The sequence below is a fragment of the Sturnira hondurensis genome, unplaced genomic scaffold (genome assembly GCF_014824575.4).
Source record: "Sturnira hondurensis isolate 20B ecotype Veracruz unplaced genomic scaffold, ASM1482457v3 Scaffold0021143, whole genome shotgun sequence".
NCBI lineage: Eukaryota > Metazoa > Chordata > Mammalia > Chiroptera > Phyllostomidae > Sturnira > Sturnira hondurensis.
The window spans coordinates 23002879-23029005 of NW_028093774.1; the positions used below are offsets into that span (position 1 = coordinate 23002879).

At 46.8% G+C, this 26127-nt stretch overlaps 1 protein-coding gene across 9 annotated transcripts in view; it reads right to left on the reverse strand.

Annotated features, from left to right (window-relative positions):
* Positions 1 to 26127, reverse strand: part of SIPA1L1 (signal induced proliferation associated 1 like 1) — a 328871-nt gene that overhangs the window by 44396 nt on the left and 258348 nt on the right. For all 9 annotated transcript variants that reach the window (XM_037031572.1, XM_037031571.1, XM_037031573.1 and 6 more), the window contains 4 exons: positions 24978 to 25551; positions 24096 to 24370; positions 17794 to 18063; positions 1686 to 1835 (listed from right to left, as the gene is read on the reverse strand). In XM_037031572.1, the coding sequence (XP_036887467.1) occupies positions 1686 to 1835; positions 17794 to 18063; positions 24096 to 24370; positions 24978 to 25551 (1269 nt within the window). The remainder of the gene's footprint in view (positions 1 to 1685; positions 1836 to 17793; positions 18064 to 24095; positions 24371 to 24977; positions 25552 to 26127) is intronic.

Genomic DNA, 26127 nt, shown 5'->3' on the forward strand with positions numbered 1-26127 from the left:
ACCCGGGCTTCAATCACACATCAAGCTGAATAATTACCATCTCACTAAAAAAACTGCAGAATGGGCACAGGAACCACGTTTCTACTAGAAACACTCACCAAACTATGCTTTGACTTACATTTTTGGTACACATTAAAAGTATATCACGGTCAGAAGAAAACAATGCTTTTTCATGATTGGCGCTGGCTCATTTACATTTTACTGCTGTACTAACACTGAAGTTGCAGTGAATTCTTATATTTAAAGTCAAACTAGGCCATTTAAAGTCTACTAATTAAAAATATATAATTAGTTGGGTTTGCAGTGTGATATAATACTTAACTCATAAAACCTTTTTCAGGAACTATGAATAAGAGCTAAATTTTTTTCTAACTGTCACTAAAGTAATTAAAATAAGATGTGTATTTTAGATGTGCTACCAAGGGAATCCTGGGGGAGACGTTGAGGACGGGAAGTGGGAGGAGAGTATGTGTTACAGTGGTTTTATTATCTATTTTCTGCTAACAAACATTTCACAACAAAAAAGAAATCAAACTCAATAGCTGCGGAGACTCACAAAACACTACAGGATAAAAATACCCACTAGGACTCTCATTGAGTCCTGGCTGGTGTAGCTCAGTGGATTGAGCGTGGGCCTGTGAACCACACGATCACAGTTCGATTCCCAGTCAGGGCACATGCCTGGGTTGCAGGCCAGTTCCCAGCAGGGGACTCACGAGAGGCAACCATACATTGATATTTCTCTCTCCTTCCTTTCCTCTCTAAAGATAAATAAATAAATAAAATCTTTAAAAAATTTTTTAAAAAACCATTAGGAAGGTGTTCTTGGAAGCATGATTATTGTGTGACACAGTAAAAATCTCAAGAAAATAAACAAGTCATGTGTGCATTTGTTAAAACACGTATTTGAGGAAAACTTAGAACGGAAACATCAGTTTTTATAAACTTCTCACGTGTGGTCTTCAGACGGTTCCAAGTCCTCCCAGAGAGACGGCCCAGCAGGGGTCCCTGAGGGTCGCTTGCTCCTCCTCTGCGCAGAGGCTGGAGCACATGCATGCCACGCACCGTTTTGCTGCTAATTCCTCCCCAGCTTCAGATATTCCTACTTTTTTTCCTTTTTAGTAGCTTCAAAAATCATGTACATTTAGCTTTTTGCTTTGTCTTATCAGAAGCAAATAGTTAAACTTTGGAGTACTTAGTGTTTTCAAAGACATGAAAAACAAAACCCAAACCAACCCACAGGCTTAAATCACAGAAGACTTTCGAAGGGTGAAAAAAAATGTTAAGCTTTGGATATGATGAGCATTTCCTCTACTTTAACAGCAAAACAAACTCCAACGAGTGCAAGCTGAGTTCTGCTGAGTTCACTTTGGAGGGAATATTAAGAAATCACAAAATATGTACTATGAAAATAGACAATCAATATACATCATGGAAGAACAGATGTAATTTGATTTCTCTGTCACTGAGTCCTCAGAGACCAAGAATGATACACATACTAAGAAATGGCTTGAACCAGCCACTGAAACATTTTTCCATCTGAAATATTAACCACGTTTTCCCTTTTGTTCTTTTGTAAATTGACGATGGCGGGCTGAAGGAAACCATTTTGCACGTCTGAATTACAGAAGAATGACAGCGATGTCAGCTGGGACCACGTACAATGAGGCAAAGAGCATACCTACCCTTCGGGCATGGATTTCTGCCTGTACGTGCCTCCCCCAGAGCCGGTCTCACTGGATGAAGACAGGTTGCTGGGGGAATTACGACACTGCTGGGATCTTGCTAAAGCCATGGATGAGACCGTCACGTAGATGTCGGAACCAGGAGACAGCCTGCATGTACAAACCAAAAGTATGAAGTCAACAATTCAAAGGGGAAAGTCCCAAGGCAGGTGTGATGAATATCATACCAGTGTGACAGGCAGCGACTTCACGCAGATAGTGGAAATGAAGCCAGCTGGACGCCAACAAAAGAAACTCCCCCATGAAACTACTCCCTAAGGGAACAGCTGGACCACCACCTTGAAGGGGGCGGGGGTGGGGAGTGTCAAAAATAACAGGGGGAACAACATGTATGTTTCCAAAACTGACAGAATCCACTGGGCTGAACTGCGTGTGCAGTCCCCTAGTACGGCAGCGTAGAGCACAGCTGAGTCCCAGTGACACGAACACAGCAATTAAGCCCACTTTTTCACTCCAGTTCTGCTCGAGTACACGACCGCAGCGAGCCTGGCACATGCTTTGTGTGCTTCTCTGTTTCCTAGTTTAAGCGCTGGGAATGAATATTCAGATTTTGCCAGTTAGTATTTATGAATTTGGTTGACAGTATTATCGCCATGTAAAAACTTCCATGAACAAAATTTAAGTGGAATGAATACATTTTGGTGGGCTCCGCATAACCACCCACATTTATTTCTAAAACTATGGATTCTTCACCCTGCTGACTGGCTCTCCAGATGGAAATAAATGGAGCTTTGTAGTCAGGGCAGATACATTTTCCCTTCTACGGACCCTATCTACTCTAGCTGGCAACAAGGTAACCACTGGAAAATCGACATGATGCTAGCAACTGTTATTAGACATGAACTAAACCTTAGCAACAACCACCTTTCATTCTTCTACTCCTGAAGCGGAGGCTGGCATGAAACATCCGACTCCTGCAGCAGGGCAGGGCCTCCCCTCTGCAGCTGAGGGCGCCGTTCACTGAGCCAGGCTTTTTGATTGTAAGCCCGTGCCCAACTACTGCTGCCCTCTAGAGAATCCCAGGCTTTCTTTTCATAATAGGACAGTTTGCAGCAGGTCTGCACGGTCAGACGATTCTGCACAGAAGGATCGCTTACACTCGAACCACAGCTCTGAAGCCTGGGGCTAGAACCTGCTTCACTGAACTGCGCCAGGTTCCTACAGCGATGAGGCAAACTTTCTGCAGCAGGAAGAATGGGGTTTCAGGTACAGCAAGTTGGCAGAAGCGATCATAGAATCACAATGAGGAGCTTTTCTAACGGAAAAAGAATAAGGATAGCTACTAAAAAGTATGACTTCCAAATCCATGCAGGCCTGAAGGCAGAACTGACTTGGGAGCCCGAGTTCTCAGGGACAAACCTGTTGCCTCCACCTGTCTTCTAGATATCGCAGTGGGACACCCTCACCAGCAAGCTATCAAACTTCCAAAAAACTGACCAATATTTTCTCCAGTTCTCAACCCTGATGCCCTAAACCTGCCCCTCTTATACTTGTTTTTCCAAGTTAAATATATTGACACCCTCACTACTTTCCTCATCCTCCACAGTTAATTGGTCTAATTAAGTTCAACTATTTATTGAGTACAAAACCCTGTGCTCAGGCACCCTGGGTATGCATCTAGAAAACACAAAGACAAAGACAGTAACTGGTCTGCAGCTGCTGACCGTCCTCTCAGCTTCCCATCTTCACCCTGGCTCGGTATAGCAGTGCTCCAGCTGGCCTTCTGCCTTCCCCGCTTTGCCCACCCCATACCTCCCACGTCCCCTTCCATCCTGAGTACCTGACCGCTCACCCCTCTCCATAGCGTCCCTCTGCCTGCAGGACAGAAAACCAAATCCCCAGCACCCTCTTCCAGGCCTTGGACCGTCTGGCCCACGCCCAGCCTCGCAACCACCCTAATCTGCATGCTCTTTACCTGCCTCCACGCACCCTATATTCTGGACACATTCAGTGTGACCACTTCCCAGATGCGCCCTCCAAATTCCTACTTTTACTCAGCTTGTCCTTTCTGCCTGGAATCCCTTCCGCCCCTTTTACACTCAGAGGTCCTACTCCTCCAAGGCCTGACTCCAACATCCTATGCCTGCATTTACAGACGAACGCGGACCTCAGATCTCAAGGCAGTCTGTTCCTTGCACCACTATAGCACATCCTGTGGAATGGTTACTTTTACGTGTGTCGACCCCACCAACTAGAGTCTGCCCTTAAGGGGCAGGACTGAGCCCTGTTTATCTTTCTATCTCTGGCTGCTTAACATGTTTGAAAGGGAATCCCCACCAACAATGCAGAGACTGAAGTACTGTGGGTGGTTCAGGATAAAGAGCCACAGTCACATCAGGTGCCTCCAGCCAGGGGTTTGCAACCATGGCGGGTTTGCAGCAGATTAAGAACGGTCACTGACAATGAAGTGCCAGGATTTTGTGAATGATTTGCTAAAGACGCTAACACATTCAAAGTTAATGTGCTCTTTTAAATGTGAGAAAAGGAGATGATGGAAACCCAGGCACCCCTGTACATATATCATCAATCTGACATGCATACCGGCCAGGCCAACTCTATATAGTGTGAAATGGGCAAGTAGAGAGACCTGGGATCCTAGGTCCTTGGACAATGTGACGCAAAGAGGCAGAGTCCCTATGATCCTCAGGTTAACATCACCAATCTAATCTGGTCACTGATACACAGACTCAGAGAAATAAGGACTAACCACATGGTGGCATCCTCACTAGGATGCCAGGGTCAAGAGAGGAACAGGTGTGGGGTAGTGATGGTGGGGTCACAGAATGTGGGGTCTTGGAACACTGGCTCATCCCTCCTTTAGACCATGTTTTTTTTTATTTTTTTAAAAAGATTTTATTTATTTTTAGAGAGAGGGGAAGGGAGGGAGAAAGAGAGGGAGAGAAACATCAATGTGTGGTTGCCTCTCACATGGCCCCTACTGGGGACCTGGCCTGCAACCCAAGCATGTGCCTTGACTGGGAATCGAACCAGTGACCCCTTGGTTCACAGCCCATGCTCAATTCACTGAGCTATACCAGACAGGGCTGGACTATGTGTTTTGATAAAAGATCAATACATGCATCCCTTTATGCTTTTCCACTAAGACATCTTCCAAAGATCTCATTAGTTCTTCTGGAACAACTGGAAGGGACGACAGTGGGGGAGGAATGGGAGAAGTAGAGTACAAAGAGGAAAAATTAAGTAAGGATTAAGGAATGGCATAAACCCAAATGTAACAAGAGACCACACTACTTTCTGCCTTAAGAGTCTGGCTTTCATATGCACTTAATACAGAGAAACTTCAAATACAGTCTCATTTTGTAGTTGCTTTGATTTTCATACTGCAAAGAGGAGGAGGTGTTGCAGAAAGATGGGAGAAAAGGAGGCAGCAATAGAATGTTAACACAGTTGGGGCCTGAAGATTTAACTCTCTTCAGGGTAAACAAGTAATGCCGATGATTTATGTTTACGGTGAATGTGAAAATGTTTATGCTTCTATGAGGAAATGACAACATGATTCCACAGGGAAAGTAAAAAATGTAACATTTATATTTGTACTGAGAGACTGCATTTCTTACCCTGCTCTCCAAAATGTATGTTAAGCTAAAATTTCTCATGCTCGTTCTCAACCTCAGCTCTTTTATTTGGCAAGTGCATCAGAAAATTCTACTTGGTTATTGGAGTTATCCCAAAGTGAAAAAATAGCATTTCCAGAAGGCCAGCATTCATCCGCATCCCTTTTCTGCATTTATATAACTCAATAGGGGCTTTGTCTCCTGACCGTTCACCCACACAGAACACACACACAGCAGCTGATGGAATGGCACCTGAACGTTTCCAGGACTCTCGCTGTATGTATGATGGGGGGGGGGGGGAATCACAACTAGCCTTTCTCCTCATGCCTTACAATCCCTTCCAAATACTCTGAATTCGACACTATCACACAAATATTCTTTGAGAACAGACCCAGTTCAGGGAGCAGAAGGGACGCCTGCAGGTACTGGCAGCCCTCTTCAGCTAGAGATAGCCCGCGGCTGACCACGCCTGGACGCTGGGTCGGTCGCCGTCCTGCCACTTTGAGAGAGAGTGCGCCCACCTGGCTCACATGGGAAGAGCAAGCTGGCCTCTGGAGTCTCTGCTCTCCCACTCACTCTACTTGAAAGGTTGCTGAGGTCAGTGGAGAGTGAGCACAAAGTCACAAGTCTCCCCTTCCCTTTTGAGATAAAACCAGACCTTTGTGCTTCCTCTTAGTCTTGATGAGCCTGGGAAATTCTAGAGGTCAGGGCCCAAACGGGACTAAATTCAAGAGGACTAAAACCGATACATCTTTCAGTTGCTGTGAGATCTTCCATTTTAGTGGAACAATAAAGAATCCTCTGGTCACTGTTAGCAAGGAACTTTCTAAGCCATTACTCACTTCAGATTTTCTTCCCTGTATTTTCATAAATTTAGCTGAGAAATAATTAAACGTTTTTAAAGTAGCTGATGTTTAATGTTCTTGTAAATGCTTTCTGTTAGAGTCCACTGCAGGAACAGAACAGCGGGGCTTTCTGATCACACAGAGGGTGCAGTGGCGGGAAAAGCCACCCAGCAGACAACACCCCCACAGTCTGCAGGGTCAGCACCAGCTTTTCGTTTGTGTGCAGGGCAGTACACAGCAATGAAAGCAAAGAGTTGAAGGGGATGGACGTTTAAGAAAAGATGGTCCAAGATCAGTCTCAGTGCCTCGTTTTTACAGAAGCGTCTCACACCAGGATAAAGGAAAGACTGCTAAAAAAAATCCCAGATTTCTAATAAAATTACCGCTGCCCCCACCACGTCCTTCCCGCGAGTCAATTCACAGGACTACATATACAGTGCTAACAGCGACAGACTGTTCTTAAACTGATCTCCTCAGATTGTGACCAATTATAATTTATCAATTTACGGACAAGGAATTCGCAGTGTCTCTGTGGCTGATGCTAAAGTCTTTTCCCCAAGTCAGGATGCAGTACGGGCTAAATTATGCCTCCATTTCCTGCTTCCTACTCTGACGTGACAGCCCTGCTTAGATGTGTCCAAGGAGATAAGACCCTCTGTGATTCCAGTGCAAACAGCGGGTGGCAAAACAACCCAGAGGGTCTCAAATAGCAGCAATGAGTGACAAATTAGATACTTGAGTCTGTAATTAAGCACAGCTTTTTACCACAACTCAGCAATTAAAACACTATTCATCCAGGGAACAGGATCAAGTTCAAGTCTGTCTTTGGCAATGTATATCCACCAGGGATTCTTCTAGAATTATGTAAAGAAAAATTCTCTGAAATGATTCAAGGTCATGTAAGTTGGGCGCTATAATCAGAGTAGACCTGGGGAAGATGTGCTCAGACTGGCACTCACTCTCTGTTCCTATGTTCCTACTGTGCGCTCCGAGCACCAGTGCTACCCTGGCTTGTGGACCGTAACACTCACGTCAGCTCTTCAGACTGGATCTCGGAAATCCTGTTCTGATGAGCATCCTGTGACAAGGTCAATTCACAACAGCGAGTAACTCTCTTATAAAGTTAGGAAAATAAGGCAATTCATTGAGCTGTGATAAACAGGTTGCCATTTCACAGCTGCTGGCAAGCTGTTGGAAGTTCACAGCCTGGCACACATGATGGGTCTCTGGAAACAGGCAACTGGATATCTAAAAGAGACTGTAAAGAACAGAAAGAAAAAATGGGTTGCAGGCAGGATCAGCTACACAGTTGGTGGGACTCCGTGCACAGTGAAAACGCAGGTCCCCTTACTCAAACACTGTCACAGATTTCACGGCAGGGACAGCAGAGCATTCAACCAGCACGGGCTCTTCTAAGGATGGGGGGCCGTGCAACTGGTGGCCCTGCCTGCAGTGCAAGCGACTGGGCCCCCTCAGCATGCCCACACGCACGCGTTCCTTCGGCAAACATGACTTGAGTGCCGTCCACGTGTGGTGGTGGGTTAAATTCATACAGCGTGGTGTAAAATCCGATGGCCTTGATGCTAATTGGCTCCACCACTAACTAGCCATGACTTGGCACAAATTATTTCATCACTCAATACCTGGACATTCTTATCTGTAAAAGAGGCAGAGAGCAACCCTCATAGGGCTGTTGGGTGGACTGACTGAGAAAACTTGCACAAAGAACTCTGAACAGAGCCTGAGTGCAGTAACAGCTATTGACAGTAAACCAAGTAAAACAAGGTTGTCACGAGGGCAGCAGGAAGAGGGGCTCGGGCAGGTGAGACGTCCTATCTAGCTGGGAAAACCAGGGCAAAAACGCCTGATGAAGGAATGCACCTCCGATGGGTCTTGTAGGAAACTGAGGATTTTCAGAGCAGTCAGGAATTAGGCCATGGGAGTGTGAGGCCACCACGAAGGCATGCGAGGCTGGAGCAGCAGACCTGGGTGGGAGGTAGGTGGGGCCCGTCACTGGAAGCACAAGCGGGTCTTACTAGGTGAGTGAGGAGGCTAAAACGTCGTCTGTGAAGCAGCAGGGAAGGGCTGAAGGTTCTGCAGCAAAGCAGTGGTGTGGTCAGAGCTGACCCTGAAGACCCCGGGCTGGCAGGCATGAAAGAGAATGCCCAAATAATATCTGTTGTTGTTTTCACAAAAGTACACAAGAACTGATGAAATAAGTCTAAAATCTGAGAGCTATACAGAGGTAAGAATCATTAGCACACCATAAATATTAACCTCTTTGGTTAGTTCTACTCTCCACTATTACTCAAATATTTCACAAAAAGAAGTCAACAACCAAGTCCTTTGGTGAGAAACTAAGTAGGTGGGTTTTTTTGGTGGCATGCTAGGATTTTAAAGACTGAAAAAAACTTTAAAAAATCATTTCCTATTCCATTATACAAACAAATACAAGAGAAGCAGAAGCCAAAATACAGCATGCCATACCAGTTTCCGCCTGTAGTGGCTGCCCATGTGCACTTTGCTTGACCGGTCTCCAAGACTCCCGGTCCCTCCCACAACTGCCCCGAGCTGGGTGAAGAGCAAACCACCACTCGGGCTGCTTTCCTGTCCCACAGAATTCTACCAATGCCAGTGCTCTTGGTTTTCAGAATGTCGAGTCCTACAATAAAGTCCCATTTGAAAACCGGCCCATCAGCTACTTAACACAGTGCTGACCCATAAGCCTTGACCTCTACATTCCCGCTTTTATTTTGTGCCCTTTCAGAATGCCATCATCACTCACTATTGCTTAAATATAATAGAAAACCAAAAGAGTACCACAAAAAGCAATAAACTGGGATCCCACAGGCCGATGAACTAGGTTGGTTGCTGACCCTCTCGGTGTGGAGACCCGTGCGGAGAGGGGAACTCCCGCCCACACTGCAAGCAGGGCCCAGGCCGGTGAGCCAACCCCCTTCTCTGCCATACATCCTGGCGCCAGTGCTCCTTCCTTACCTCACCACGAGCCTGCAGATCCTGAAGAAGTGGGTCCCGAACGGATGGTCCAGGGCCACCTTTACGTGGCCTGTGCAGGGTCTATGAAGGCCCCTTGTGGTGGAGCCCCCAGCCTAGAGCCCTGTGGTCGGAGCGCAAACACACAACCCACAGAGACACACTTGCTCCGTGAGAGACCCACTCTAGTCTGCTGGCCAGCCCTGAGGACACTCCGCCCTTCTTATTCTTTCCCAGCAGCTGTTCCTGTAGGTAAAAAGGAAACTAAACCCACTCAAGCCTCCACGGGCAGATCCCAAACTGCCACTCTGCCGGCACACTGAGGGATTTTCACAAGCGGAAGCAGACGCTTCAGTGTCCGGGACTCGAACAAGAGGCTTATGGAAAATTTCACGTTGACGATGGTGGGGTGGGTCTAGGTAGCTAATTTGTCTTCATTACCACTAATTTCTATCAATACACGTTTAAAAGTATGTTGTACAATCAACGGATCTTAAGAAAAGTGTCAGTGGTTTTCGACGTAAAGCAGAACACACTTTTGCCCCGGAGAGTGATTCAATTCCCAGTGGCAGACATGCTCATGTATGTGACATGCGCTCCTCAGGCAAGGGCCCGCCTCTCTCACCCCACCTCACACGCAGGAGGACTGCAGCGAGACTCGTGTTGGACCTGTATCCAATCCCCATACCTTCCCCAGGCATGTGTACAGGTGTGTACATGCATGTGTGCTAGGGGAGGGAGGACCTTGAGGAAGGTCCATGGCCACTGTGGGCCTTTGTAGACCCTCCTACAGGACATGAATGGGCCAGGCCTCTCTGCGTGGTCCTCAGGCAGAACGGCCCTTGAGCTGGGTGGAAAGGCTCAGCCCCACTGCCGGGTGCGCACAGAAAAGCGTGGTTCTTCACTGAGAGCTGGACCACACGTCACCGTGCTGCTCTTCTCAGACGCACAGAACTTGTGTGTTACAGATCGTCCCTCAGGCCCATTCTAATTCTCCAGGACAGTTTTGGCAGTATTTCCTACAACTTCTCCATCTGCACAGTTTCCCATGTAGGTTTCCAGCACTGCAGGCCTCCTGAATTCATCTTCTGTGTGTCACCGAGGTTAACTGTGACACTCTCACCAAAGACAAGATGACTTGCTTGTGGAAACACTGACCCACCCCATGTGTGGCTTAGGAGATGCTGAAGACTGACCCAACAGCCTCAGCAGCCACCAGCTGTCCCCATACCCTACAGCGCTCAATTCGAACAAGCTCTTTGACATCTGTGCAGCCATGTTTGGAAAAGCACTGACAAAATGACAACAAGGTCACGCAGCAACTCCCACACCCACTCTCTAAGCCTCACTGTGTGTCAGGTCTGCACAAAGGAAGAGCTAGATTGGATACAGAGCAGCTGTATTACCTTCATCTTCACAAGGACTCTGAGAGGTGGGGCTGGAGTCCCATTTAATTCTTGGGGACACTGAAGGGTAGAGGGGATAAGAACTTCCCATGGTCACATCAATCTCAAGGGGTGGGACTGGAATGCAAATCCAAGCCCCTGGACAGCTGAGGCCTCTGGGTGGATCACATGAAACGCTGGCGGTCCCGTAGGGAGGAAGCCCTGTGGGAACGTTTCCCTAGGCTGCGTACACTGCAGCTGATTTTGAGGCCTGCGGAGCGATAAGCAATTCAAGAGCCTGCGCTGGGGGCCACACTGAGGCACTCTGGTCGGGTGTCCCTGCACCACTCTGGAGCTGGGAAAGGAAAGGGAACTGGGAGGTAGCTGAGGTTAAGCCACTGTGCCATTTCCTGAGTCTTGAATAGGAAACATCTTTACACCATAATCTAAAAATGTGAACTTGCAAATCATCTGAACTCTCTAACCCCAGCGTATCCCAGCACCTTCAAAGGGGGGGTGGGGCAGAGGGGCATGGCACCTGAGAGCCCAGTGGGTTTCAGTCAAACGTGGCCTCCGCCTTCCTACTTGATCTTGGCAAACAAACCAACCAGCAAACAAAAAAATGCCCCCATAATTCAGTTTCAACACAACTGAAACTTTTTATAGGCAATTCAAACAAGGACTCACATTTCGAGTCAATTTTATACAGCTTCATCACAATATATTTTTAATGCAGAATTATAAACTTAGCCAAAAAAATTAGAGTTCTACTTAAATCTAGCTTTACGTCCATAGCTTTATCTGACTACAGAATGTTTTACTTTTACCTATGATTTACTTTTTGTAATAAACCGATCGACCCTCGTGTCCACTTGCAAAAGAATGGGCAACCAAAATGTGCTACTTGCACACAAGGAAATGTCAGAGTGTCAGTCGGTCCTAAAAAGGAAAGGCCGTGGCTAAATGCACGCCCCCTCCTGCCACACCTCGAATCCAGAAGTTAAAGCCCTAACCCCATCAGGCATGAGGAGGTGGAGACTGTGGGAGGTGACTGGGCTTAGATGAGATCACGAAGGTGGAGCTTCCCCTGTGGGAGCCTTTTAACCATAGGACACAGAAAGAAGGCAGCTGCCTGCAACGCAGAAGGGTCCTCACCAAAAACTGCCTCTGCTGGCATCTTGACCTTGGACTTCCTGCCTCCAGAAATGCAAGAAATGTATGTCTGTTGTTTAAGCCTCCTCTCCCCTGCCTGTAGTATTTTGCTAGAGTAGCCCGTGAGCTCAGGCAGGAAGGAAACTGGCACATGCTACAACATGAATAGACATTGAAAGGCATTATACTAATGTGGAATAAACCCATCACAAAAGGACAAGTATTATATGACTCTACTTACGTGAGGTACCTAGAGTAGTCAAACTCACAGACAGAAAGCAGAATGGTCACTGCCAGCGCCTGAGGGGCCACGGAGTAAAAAGGAGTTGCTGTTTAATGGACTTGGGGTTTCCGGAGGGGAGGACGAAAAAGTTCAGGAGCTGGACGATGGGAGTGGCGACACGATGATGCGAAAGTACACAGGGCACAGAACTGCACTTACAAATGGTCGAAATGGTAAATTTCATGTTGTGTGTATTTTACCACAGTAGAAAAAAACCGATTTGTTTTCTCTTGAATTGATTTACTTCTATTCCTACTTCTTCAAGTAAGTTCTTTAGCATGATGGTTTCATACTAAATAAAGTTTTAAAAAAACTCATTGAGAGCCTGTTAAAATGCCAGAATCTGCAGTTGGTTCTCGGGATATGACCATGAATAAGGCAGATTGCCTTCAGTTGGAAACATGGATGCAGAAGATTATAATAAAAAATAAATCCTGTGAAGAAAAGAAAGACTTTCTTCACAGGCAGTTAAGGGAGAGGCGGAGAGTGTGTTTCGGAGAAATTAAAGGAGCCTGCTCGGAGGCGGTGAGGCCTGGGCTCGGTGTGAAAATGCCAGTTGTTGCGCTGCCGTGGGGAAGGCAGACCCAGCAGAGCGGCGGGTGTCAAGGCACCGGAAAGAGACGAACCCGGCCACAGAGGCATCCACATGCCTAGAGCCGGGGGGGGGCGGGGGGGGGGGGGCAGGGGCGAAGAGCTAGGCAGGAACGCACAGGGAGACGGTGATGAAAGGCACAGCCCGAGGAGTGCTGCCATTTCTACTGGACTGTCCCACACACACGCAGCACGGGAGGATGGAGAGACTTTTGGCCAGAAAAATCTTCCTGTGAAATGAGAGTCCCTAACGCAATGACAAGGCGGAGGCTTAAAAATGAAGAACTCAACAGATGTTAAGCACCTGAAAACTGAATGGCCTGGAGATGGAGATGAGGGTGGAGGGGAGGGTGATTGTCAACCCTAGCTCTGCTCTGGCTACTTAGGCAGATGGCAAAGTCCTTCAGTGAGGTGGGGGACACGAGACTGGAGAGGTGGCGGAGGGAAACCAAAGTCAGTGGGACTTGTAGGAGACACTGTGTCATTCTCGTACAGGTGGCTGGTTCCTTAGGCAGTCAGGAAACAAACAGAGAAAGTAAACGAGGAGGTCAGGGCACAATACAAACCACTAAGGGACTGCCCGCACACAGACGATGGCTGAGACTACTGAAACGAACCATTCCGAGATACCGCACGGTGTGTGGCTAAAAGAAAACTGAGAAGGGAAGTGTGGGGGACACAAAATTTGGGGAGTGATGGGACAGATTTGAAAGAAATGACCAAAATAAAAGTTTTGGGAGACAAGCAAAAGGAATTTGAAGGAGGGTGGTGGTAGATTTACAAATGGGGAGTCGGAGGGATGCACCTGAGCCCCAGGGAAGCTCCGAAGTCCCAGGAATTAACAATCTGTAAGTCAGGTCAAACCACTAGGAGCTGGAACCACTATGCACGTGGAACATACAAGTCCTGAAACATCTAACCACAGCTAATACTCTAAGTAAAGGAAGAGTAAGGATTAAATGGGTATTTGCTTTGTCTCGAAGGAGAAAATGACGCACTGAAAATTAGCCCAGAACTTGTATGCAATAAGCTTAAGAGAACATTTTCTTAAAAATGAAAATTGGATGAGCACATTACTAATACACTCTCTGAGAGGAGAACTCTGCTTGTTTCAACCATATCCACCAGGCAAATGCCTCCCACCCGAGTGCCTGCTGAGGTGGCCGTGGGTGGGGCTGCAAACACAGCCACCCCCAACTCTATGTAACGAAGAGGAAGCACTCGCCTTCCAGCTACTTAGAGCTAAATGAAGCAAGGAAATGAGAGCAGTGCGGCATGCAGGTGGAACTCAAAAGCACTAATAGTGCAATGAGATCCAACACCAAATATTTATATAACGGCTAGAAAAAAAAAAGGTGGTGAACAGTGAACACAAAACACCGTATACAGGTGATGTGTTGTAGAAACGCACACTTGAAATATGCATTAATTTTGTTAACCAGTGTCACCCCAATAAATTTAATGAAAAGGAAGAGAAAAAGAGAAAGGAACATTCTTTTATATGCTAAGATGCCTGTCGTTCATGTAAAGCCCCTGAAATAGCTAAACTTTCTGAGCATATCAAGACAGATCAGGGTTTTATTAGTGATCCTGCCTTATATAAAATACAGCAAAGTTCAATGTGCGACAGCCAGCTATTTTTATTTCAATTCTATGCTTACACTTAGATAAATCTGGGGCAAAACAATAATCGCACCATAGTGCCTGTTTTTGTTGAATAAATACTAATTCTGTTAGTAAATACTAGCCCCACAAGTATTACAAAGTTCCGTATTTAAGAGGCCACCTGGAGAGCATAAAACTCATATATTTAAACCAAATAGAATTAGACTTTATTCTATTTAAATGGCAAATAGGTATCCTGTTCTCATTGCATCAGTTTCTCTTAATGTATAGAGAGAACCCAATTCAACCAAATAATTCGTCAGAAACCCTGAACACCAACACATTTTAGTACTTCACAAAAATCCCGACCTTAGTATTAAAAGAAAAAAAACCTGTTTCACAACTATTGTTTCAAAAAATTGTTCCTAATGACCTTTAACTCCAGAATCTTCATCCAATTCAAGCAAACCTCTGGTTCTGCAAGCAGTAAACTAAGGACTTCGTCTACGAGGGGATGGGACGAGTGATGGACCCTGCCACGTGAATGAGGTAGGCAGGTCTAGTTGTGGCCCACACGTAGCGTGGACGGGCGATGGCGGCTAAGCCATGTGGCAAGCTCACACCGCTGCCTGCTCTACAGTCAGCCGCAACTTGCCTGACCCGGGAGAGAAAAGGTAGTGTAATGGAACTATGTGGAGGCAATATGCTGGTCCCAGTGTTAGGCGCACGCTGTCAGTGTAAGGCAAGACCTAGTTTACGGCAGACCTGGTCACTTGTTCTCTTTGTGATTCACCGGAAAGGTCCTCACCACACTGTAGGAGACCGCCCAGTTGCCAACGTCAATGGTACCCAGGGCAGGGCTGGTGCGAAGGGGGGAATCAAATGGATGTGTCCTCACTTCTGTGTCTCAGTGAGGTGTTTGGTTCTCAGGAATATTATAAAAGGAATGCTTAAAATTTCATCTATATTTAGTATATTTTATGGAAGAAATTATATTCTCACGTAACCTTTATGAATCTGTGGATTCATAAAGGATCCAGGAATTATTCCTGGTGATGTCACAAGTCCATCCTACACCTGAATATTCCTGAAGTAGTAGTAAGAGTTTCTCAACTATAACCTTCTACATACGACCAGAGCTAAAATTCAGAAAATAGAACGGTGTTCCCTGGCTGGGATGCGCACGTGACTGCAGCATCGTCCCGTACACCAGAAAACGCTGTGGGTGCGTCCTGGCCAGGGGATGTATGGGAGGCAAGCAACTGATGTTTTCTCCCTCACACAGACATCCCTCTCTCCATTACCTTTCCTCTCTCTCTCTCTTAAAAAAAAAAGAAAAGAAGTAAAAAACATATCCTCAAGATTATAAAAAATAAATAAAAATAAATATTGTATTACTAAACATACAGAATGGGATAGGAAATCAAACCCTTAAATTTTTACAAAAGAAGAAAATCCGTCTAAATTCTCATATTCTTCAAAATGAAGGTGAGCCAAAAAACCTGAATAGCTTGAAAACACAGGGCTAGGATTCTCCACCTCACCCACACCCTCCATCATACCATCTGGAATCCGAGTCCACGGCCCTAGAGAACACCCACAACTAAGGCCTGAGAGGGGGGCACTGAGGTCAAACTTCTGCCCAAACACTGCCGGCCTCACTTCCGCCCCTGTATCTACACACGGCTCAGAGAGTCACAGGCTTTGAAGGTGAGCACCCCTGAGATTCCTTTTCCTCTGGGTGGGGTTAAGAGGAAGGGCAGACACAAGTACATGCAGAAATAAGCCCTGGAACTCAAAGAGCTCCATCTGGGAAAAAATGGAACTGGTGCATTGTCTAGCACTAAAGGCTGCCTGTATCACAGGATGGTAACTAGCTACAAAACGTATTTTCACTTTGGGAGGTCAGTGTGGTCAGCAACAATCTGGTTGCTGTTGCAGAAATTATACTCGATGTGGGACTGAAATATATTCTGCTATTGTGTTACATGGAAGATTGTGTAAGGGAAATAACACAAAACTAATTTCACTTGTAAAAGCCCGGTGATTGTTCTGGAGAGAAAACAGCATTGAAAGGAAAAGCGGCTTCTTCTCTTAACAATGGTTTCCTAGGTCCATCTTTCAAAATGCAGGCCAAAACATGAATTCTAGTTAGCACACCCCTCAGAGAGGGCCATCTTGGGAAAGTGTAGAACAAAGAATTTATTCAGAGATCTCTTGGATGTTTTTCCTCTTTGGAAATAATGAAAACGAGGAGTCCAGATGGAAACGTAGCTACTTTGGGAGAGGAATCATTTGAGATAAACAGCTAGGCTCTGTAAATAAGTCTCCAGGATTAAATGAAGAATTTTGGAAAGACAACTCATGTTTTTAGTTTGTCTGTTTTTTACTAAATTATTTATACATGGTTTTGTGGTATTTCTGAAATAACTAAGTGACAATGTTTTTATGCAATAGCTTGAAATTTAGACTAAGATAAAAGACAACATAGTGTGATTTTTAAAACTACCAGTTTTCTGCTCATAATTCAAACCAATGACTGTTTAAGCATCACTAGGACCTAACTTCCTCACCACCCCGTTGCTGTGGGCCCTACTTCCTGCTGCTCAGATGAGCCAGGCTCACATTTTGGCTCCACAGGGACCTTCCTTCTACCCCGCCCAGCTCCTGGGACAAAGGCTTCTCCCAGCTGAAGCTCCTGACCCCTCCCTAGTGCAGGAGCCACAGGCACGTTTGGAGATGAGCTCAAGACAAGCAGAGGTGATGGGGAAAGGAGCTCAGATGGACAGAGGGAAGTTGGCTTCTCCTAGCAGGTGACGAGCAGGTCGCTAAAGTAAACTGCTCTCTTCAGTACAGAGGTAAGCAGGGGCAACAAATATATAGTGCAATTTAAAACGTTAGAGCCAATTTTTATTTGCATTTTAAAAGTACTTAATCAAGTTTAATTTTTGGCCTATTCTACTTCAAAGTGCTTTGTTTTACATGAATTCCAGACAAATGTGCTAGGCTTCCTTGTTATCGTTTGTGAGCGAATCTTCAGTGCTCGGTTCTCCCCTCCCGGGACCCCTCAACCCCTCTTTCTTGTGCTTACTTCACTCAGGACGGAGGGCTTTAACATACCCACTACTTTTCCCTTCTTTCAGAGCACTGGCAAATCTGTTTATGCTATACTGGTTCTTTTCATTTCTCACAATTTTTTATTAACAAACTGACAAATATTCAACCAAAATCCTGTATTCTGTTGCTATTCCATCACTTATCCCCCCAAAATGAAGGCTGTCAAAGATGATAATATGGTCAATGTCACCTCAGAGCATGTACTGAGTTCCAATCCACATGGCTACCGAGTGTGTACGACGATTTCTGTGGATCCCACGTGGAAGCGAAAGAGCAGAGCACAAACACCCTAAGGCGGAGCCGAATGCTACATGAGAAGAGATCCCTTATCCTCAGGGCTCTGGGATGCTCCCACGCTTTGAAAGCTGCTTGCGCGGGCATCTCAGCCTTAATTCTCAATTTCTAGTGAAACTTGGGAAGACCTGAAAGCTCTGCGGAGGTGCCTGCTGCTGTTTAAACCAGGGGCAAAGATCTGGCACGCACCGCCCAGGGCGCACTCACCGCCTCTCCAGAGGGCGCCCGTCGCTGGAGATGCTGCGAGGAATGTTGGCGGCTCTCTCCGGAGGGGGCATCTTCCCGTCCCCTTTCCCAGCGTTCAGCCTCGAGGTCATGGGGCTCTGCACCTGCGAGGGGACTGGGGGAGCGTGGGGCCCCTTGCTGGCATTCCTCTGCCACTTGTTGTTATTTCGGAAGGGAAACTTGAATTCGTAGGAAACCCCTTCGTTCATTTTGTACTCCATCACCGGCATGCGGTAGGTTTCAGAGCAACTCCTGTTAGGGGAAGGGCAGAGAGAAGGAAAATTAATTGTTTTTCCTTGTTGGTGCAATCACGCTGCTTCTCATTAACAGTCAAAACGGATCAAACACTTCATCCTCTGTTTCGAAACTTGTTTTAATCACTGGGCCCTATAATTAGTTTCCTTTCAAAAACTAGAACCCTGGGAAGTCCTACACTTCCTTCGCTCAACCCCAACCGTTAAGTCTGAGACATGGGATCCTTGAAAAACAGAGGCCCAGGGTCCCTCAGTAGGGCAGGGGGAGGAGGGGTGAGGACAGGTCGGGGGACGGAGTCGGTGTGGAGCCCTGAGGAGGGAAGGCTACCAGGGCAGCCTGACAGGCAGGGAGCCCACCCTGAGGACACGGCCTGGAGGAAACCCACAGGCAGCGCTGCACGCCCCTCTCTGGGGGCTGGGGAGGTACAGGGGTGTTCCTTCCGAATTTGTGCGGATGCTGACAATCAAAAAATAAAGTGGGGAGAACTCCTGAAGTCCAAACTGAGAGCCAAATTTATCTCAGAGGGAAAAAAACCGTCAATTACAGAAATTCTGCAATTATCAAATTATCAGGGAACGAAGCACAGTCTGAACTCAGGCCTCCCTCCCCGCGCCCGCCCCGCAGCCCCAAGTTCCACATCTCCCGCAGCCGGGCTCGCCTCATGCGGCGAAGGAATGGCTGGCAGAAAGGTCTTCTGTCACTTTAGCCCTTTCGGTGTGACCACCCCAAACCCAAACCTCAGGAAAGGGGAAGGCCACTTGCTGCTCCCTTCACCCAAAACCACCCCGGGAAGATCACGAAACCATTGACTTTACTGACAGACAAATTACCCTCCCCCAAACCCCCCCCCCAAACCTTATTCTCACTAAAGCATTAACTCAAACTGTGTTTTGAATTTTATCACTAAATGAAAAAAAAAAAAAGCCTTTCTTTCTAAAGGAATTCCCCAGACTGAGAAGAGGCGGGGAGCTCTGGAAAGGGAAGGTCAGGGTGGCTGGGAAGCAGCCCCTGCAGGTGGCGCTGCACGCGCGACAGAGGGAGCGTGCAAGACACTGCAGCAGAAACGGAAGGCGAGCCACAGGGACGCGCCACGTGTGCAATTAAAAAAAAAGGAAAGCACCACATCAAAAAGGGAAAGTAAAACAGGTAAAATTAATTGAATAACTTTGGTTAACCCTACATAGCCAAACATTTAATATTAAAACTGGTTAAAAGAACCCATTAGCCAAAGATTTTTGTCTTCTGTATAGTCTATACTGCACTTCTGTCTCGTTTAATACACAACCAGAAACCTTCTGCACATCCTCTAATTAGGGGCAGTGTGACAAAACCTAAGTGAGGAGGGAAGATCCAGGCGCAGGGACTGCAGACAAAACCTCCAGGAGCCACGGCCCAGCCGCCTGCCGTTCTGACCGCCGCCCAGCACGGGGAGGACCACGCGCGGGTCCCGCCCATCACTTACTGATTTCTGGGACATGTAAGAATCATACGCAGAATCTAGAAGTGAGCCGCACACTGAAGAACAGAAATGAAAGCGGAGACGTGTGAGAGTCCCTAGAGGGACTTTTAGTGTGTCGTCCCAAGTAAAGCTTGGTCTTGAACAACAGTAACTAGAACACTCAGGGCTCTCCACGGACCAGGCACCAATCAGGCCTCGCTACAGCTCTCTGAAGCATGTAAATCATCGCCCCCATTTGTCAGGAGAGGAAATGGAGGCCTGGAAAGATTCATTTGCCAAGCACCACAAAGCTAGGAAGTAGAAGAGCCAGGATTTGAACTCACAGAATCAATCTACTTTTGGTTAGTCTTAGTGCAGTCACTAATGAAAGTACACTTGTACTCCGAGTCTCCAAATTTCTTCACCTCAGAGTGTCTTACCATGTTTCACTCAGGGCAGAGCCTATGACAAAATAGAAAATCCAGCAATCTGTAAAGAACTACAACCAACAGAAATGATAAATCCAGAGCTAAATGTGACACATGGTGACATGCTGAAACCCTGAGTTAACTGAAACACTGCTTTATCTCCTTTTTCTTTCAGTTTTTAAAAAATTATTTGTTTCCTTTAATTTCTTATTACCTAGTATCTTCACCTTTTTCCTTAAGACATTAAGGAATACAGACAGAAAAACACTTGAACAGTATATTGAATAAAAACATTGTAATGGACTCTTGACTCAGAAAAATTAGGTGTTTGAGGACAGCTTGTCCCTGACAAGCCACGTGACTTTGGCTCAGGAAAAACACTTACCCTCATCTGAAAAATGAGAGATTTGAACCAGATGATCTCTAACAGCTGCCCTTCTAGCTTTTGCATTTTGAAATACTTATTTTCTAAAAATAAAGAAAACCCTTTGTGACCCATTCTTGTTTACAAGGTAATTTGGTCCCTTTATGTAACTTGCCTCCCGCTCCCCCTCCTGAATGGCCCGTGACTGCTTTCTTCACCGACTGTGGGCCACCAGCTCGCCCCAGCATGGAGTCCCTGCTCCCTCCCGTGCAACACCATCGCGGCAGCATCATGGCAGTTTAGTCTGCTCTCTGAGTACTTTTCCTCTTGCCAAGAGAACGCCTGTTGAAGACTCTGAGGTTGCTGACACAGACAGATCAACCCTGGTCATGGCCTCCAGGGTCTGTGATGGACAGGGGTGAGGGGCCCCTAGGGCAGCCTGCTGTCTCTCTCCAGGGGCAAACTTCCTAGTGAAGTCTGCAGGTAAGTACCCAACCTGTTTCCGCAGCGGCTGGTGGGCTGGCTCCTTGGGCAGCTATGGAACCTTTTGCAACCTCGTTCTTGGCACTGTTTTCCTGGGAATAAGGTTGCTGTGAAGATTTCCTTAAAAAGCCCCCTACACAGGAGGGGCTCGGGAAGTTTGCTAGACTTTCCCCATCCCTTTTTCTCCTTAAAAAACTTTACTTCAAAAAATATTCATAGAGGGGTCTTTTTAAAAAAAAAAAATTCCTGAGAACAGGGAAAAGAGCCCTAGTTTATATTTGGGCTTCACTTTGTTGTTAAACTGGATTTTTTCATTAAAAAGCCGCTGCCTTTCCAAAACTAATGACTCTCCCATGTAAACATACATGGGTGTCCGTAATTATGTCTGATCACCAGATCACCTCTTCTGATGCCTGGCGATCCTGTGCAGAGGGTGGTGCGTGGGGGGGGTGCGGTGCAGGGTGCCTCCAGGAGCCTGCGCTGCCTCGCCCAGCACGGCAGTGACAACTGGAAGAGCGAGTGTGACTCGTCAAAGAAGAGAATAATTAATTAGTTGTTAGGAAAACAAAAGTGGGAGTGTGAAGTGGGAGGAGACAGGGTAAAAAGAGAATTATCCTATTTTGCTGAAAATTGTAGCAAGGTGCTAATGCTTCAACTGTTCTCTTGAAGTCGGTCTGAAGGAGGGATGGGGAGAGCAGGACTTTCAGTCCTCAACGGCATCTGTGGCATCACGTCACACCTGCTCACAAGGTCAGCAGGGGCCCTTCTGACGGAAACTGCAGTGAAAGGGGCAGGGTGCATCTCCGAGGCCCGAGGCACTGTGCACCGCACTGATCCTTCCTCCCAGCCTGGCCTCCTGCATCCTAACACCCTCGGTCCTGTTGCTTTCAGCCCCACGGGTAGAGAGGATGACAGCTAGAGAGTTAGAAGCAGTGTTGGGAGCAGCTGACAAATACAGCTCATTCATTCTGGGTTGGGTGGGAGGGAGCAGCCTATACCCCAACTCTGCATTCAGTGGTGTCAGGTTGGTAGCTTGGAACTGGCTGCAATGGGAGTATGTCCACGGTAGTAATCGCAAATGTTCCAAATCAAGGTTCTTCTAGCCCACAGAGAGCCAGTTCACCAAGTCCTTGCTTATGCTGGTATAGGAGGAAAGGATCTGCACCCCAAGCATACAAAGTAGCAGCTAAGAGCTTGACTGAGTGTATTAACAGTACTACCTCACAGGGCTGTTACAAGGACGAAAGGCACTAACCCATGTAGAAGTGCTTTTTTCCAGGACCTGGCTCATTGGACACTCAGCAAGTGTTAGTTGTTTCTACCAACACACCACAGGAGACATACCTAGTCCAGTATCTTACGGTAGATAAACCCTCCTCTCACAGATCCCTCTACCCAGGGCCAGGCCCCTGGGCCCATCTTCCCAGGAACGACCACCCACAGTGTTGCCCACTCCCTCCTGTTTCCTCACACGTGTTCACACACCTATTTCCTCCTCGGCCTCCCACCCCCCAGTACTGGGGACTAGGAACAAAGGGAAAGACCTCTGAACAAACAAGATGGTGGCACGGGATCTGCAGGCTTCATTTCGGATACATCAGTCCTTGGACTTGTAGCTACAACTCAACCGCATGCAATTAAGGTTGAGAAGTTACAAAGCCAGGTTTCTTCTCCAGTTTATAACTGCCTGTCTAGAGGCCACAGAGGCGGCAATCTGTAGGAGCTCAAGGGACAGACGACAGACAAGAGCAGAGCAGCGGCGGGTGTGTAAGAACCGACCTCCCCTTTTAAAGATTTTATTTATTTATCTTTAGAGGGTAAGGGAAGGGGAGAGAGAGAGAAATATCAGTGTATGGTTGTCCCCTTCTGGGAACTGGCCTGCAACCCAGGCATATGCCCTGACTGGGAATCGGACTGCGATTCTTTGGTTTGTAGGTCAGTGCTCAATCCACTGAGCTATACCAGCCAGGGCTCGAACCCCCTTTCTGATACACCTCAGCAACCATTCTTGAATCCCATTCAGCGAAACGCTGACGCTCAATGAGGATGTGCTTGAAGGAACCAGAAGAGACCTGATTAACTCAAAGGCAGGGAATGTGTGTAAGGCAATTTTAGAATATTTCCTTCCACCCCAGAAAAAAGCTCAGATAAAAAGCTCGTGGTATATATTCTGGTTTCCAGAGAAATTCAATCATCCAAACAGAGCACCTTTTCAAGCTGCTAGACCAAGGGGTTTCACCACACTCTGACAGAGGCACTCGAGTCTCCGGGCCACCGAGGAGGTCAGCAGTGTTAGGGAACGCCCCTCGGTCTGGTATGTAATATTTGGTTTGAAGAACTGAAGTACATTTAGATTGTCATTGCTGCTTATTTTTTAAACGACACCAATGACCCACTGTGACTCCCAGACAGTCCAACACCTGATGTCCATGAATCCTGAAAGCTCAGGTGCAACGGGTCATGTTCTGGAGAATAAACAAGATAAGGAGTATTGTCTTGGTTTTAGAAGGCCTAGTGAGTCACTGACAAACATTAGGATAAACTCTTAGAAAATAATGGGTTCAAAGTAAGTTAACAGTTGGGGGGGGGCGGGGGGGGGACTAGCAAAAATAGCATTTGTGTGCCCAAAGGAAAAAAAGAAACAGTTGATTAAATTTGTTCTATCAAGAAACCTCCTCAGAGGCAGAGAAATTAAATCTTCAACAGCACTGCCGGCTTGGCAGCAGCTAGGAGGGGCAGGGAGCTGGTGGGCTTCCCTCTGGGAAAAGGCCAGAACCAACAGCCAAGGGACCAAGAGCAGGATCAGCTCATTTGAGGCCAGTTCCTGTCACACAGATGCAGTCAGGGAAAAGCCTGGTCAATCACGTTCAGCACCCCCGGCTGAGATAGCCAGGGTCAGAGCAGCATCTGGAATGTTGGACAGCAATGGGCACAAATGGGAGGTTCGGAAGAACGAGTGTGTCACAGAACACAAAAGGAAAGAGTCTGACCATGTGTGGTGCTGAGCATCTTTTATGCTAAGTATGCAATGTTTCTCAGCTATTGGTGCAAGATGTTTAAGGTGGCTATTACCAGACTCTTCTATCTGCAACAGCAACTTTATAAATTGAGAGCTGTAAATCCTGGGAACGGTCCAAGTTAGTCATTCTTTCCAGCTGCTGCTGCCACATGCCAAAAGGAAGCTGTGTCCTGAGTCAGACTTTCCATGGACAGAACGTCCAGCATCGCACCCTACTCCCCTAGCCAGCCGGAGCACTTCATGGCACACGGGCCAGGCCCTGGGCTCCCAGGCTCCCAGCTGCCAACTCAGACCTACCTCCGTGGGGTGCAGTCATCATGGGGGGGAATGATGACAACCTTCACTGTGACGGACGTTCTCAGGAGGTCGATCATCTGCTCGTGGCTCAGAGTGGCCACCGCCACCTTGCAGATCTCCACGAGCCTGCTGCCCTGCCTCAGCCCCGCCTGCCAGGCGTAGCCGTAGGGCTCCACGTCCGCCACGATGCCCTCATAGTTGACGTGGAAGCCAAGCTGTCCTAGCCCGTTCCTGCGCAGAGTCATCTCCACCGATTCACAACCTTTTGATACAAACTAGATGAGGAAACAGAAGACAGCACGGTTTAATGAAAGAGGGCACTCAGTGGTAGACATGGCACTAGCAAAACAGTGTAAGCAGAGTCATTTCTAAATACCCTACTGCCAGCTGGACAGCCGTCTGGTTACTTCCCTTCACTAGTCTCCACTCATTAGGCCAAAGGCAACACACTGTTGCATCCAAAGAACTCAACAGCTCCACTGAAGTTACAAGGAAACCTCAAAGAGAGACCTGCAAGGAGCTGGCAGACAAGAGAAACCTTATTTTGCTAGTCATTTTGTCCTTAAAAATTCAAAGCAGCAGATGCCCAATCAAACGATTCTTTGCAACAACTAAAACAGACTGGCCGGATCAGCTCATCAGTCACCAGGGCAGTGGGATCCGGTCACATGCACATGGGCTTCCAACACACACACTCTCTCTCTCTCTCAGTGTGGCTTCCCAGCTTATTCTAAAGTAAGTTTGGTGCTGCTTCACATCAGCAAGGGGAGTTCCCTGAGGCCCTAATAAAGAGTACAAGCTTCAGAAACGTGGCTCTGGTCTGTACCGAAAGCTTTGTAAAAGGGAAACCACATGTGGGTGAGGGGGGCAGAAAAGACTCACCTGCAGCCTTCTGACAATTTCCTTGATATCCTCATTGTTAATGAAACTCTCCACGGAAACACATTCCCCTCGCTCGTAGAAGATTTTGAGGTTGGTGTCAGCTGAGGTCCACCCTAGCACATCTCTGCAGGAGCAGTTGAAAACCACACTCTTTGTTTCCTGTTCGATGAGGACGATGAACTCGTTGGAGATCCCTAGAAGGCAGTCTATCTCCATAGCCGTGTTGTAGTCTTTGGCTCGGACAGCCCACACAATGGCCCCCATGCTGCTAAGCTCGGCTCCTGGATATGGCTTAGACTTTTCCTTCTTCTTGGAGGCCAGAGAGATGAAAGGGAACTTGCCAGATGGGTCAATAGGGGTGTTGGTGACATTCTTTTCTGCCAAATCTTTCAGGTATTCCTGGCGTGTCCGTGTCGCCATAGCCCGGAACTTTTCTGATTTATGAGCAGCGTTTTCTGCATTTATCACTTTGGCCAGAAGGAAGTCCCTGAACACGTTTGACTTAGGGAAAGTGACCCCTTTGGGGATGGGAGGTCCAAAGGAAGGCACATCTCTGGACCTGGTGACAGCCACACTAAGAGGGAAAAAAAGTAAAGATCAATGAGAAAGGGGTGGGTCAACAGTTCTCAGTCTCAAAGCCTGAGAATGAAACACACTTTTACCCAAGACTAAGATGTCCCTCAAAAGGAAAAGAACTGTCATTGTGCCACAAGAAATAATGCACATTTCCACTTAACATGTGCACACCTTTTCATTCAACCTAATTTAGAATTTATAGAACAATTTTTTTCTAGGCCAAAAAAAGTTAAAATTAAAATGTTATTTTCATTAGCCATAGTAATCCAACTGTATTGTAACTCCATGAAAAAAAATTTACTGACACAGTCTTCATAAAAGACAGCATTTTAAATAAATACTTACTGATTATTTCCAAGGAGTGTTACTATAATCACATGATCAAACAGATTCCAGAACAAACATAGATTCTAAAAGAACATTAACATGGTCTCCATTTTAGATATGATGTCCAAAAGTGAACAGCTTACCATGAAAATATCAAAAGACTCATGACATAAGAGACATGGATTAAAATTCTTTCTAACTAAATAAACATTTCTTGTTGGCCTATGTGTCAGGCATTATGCAACAA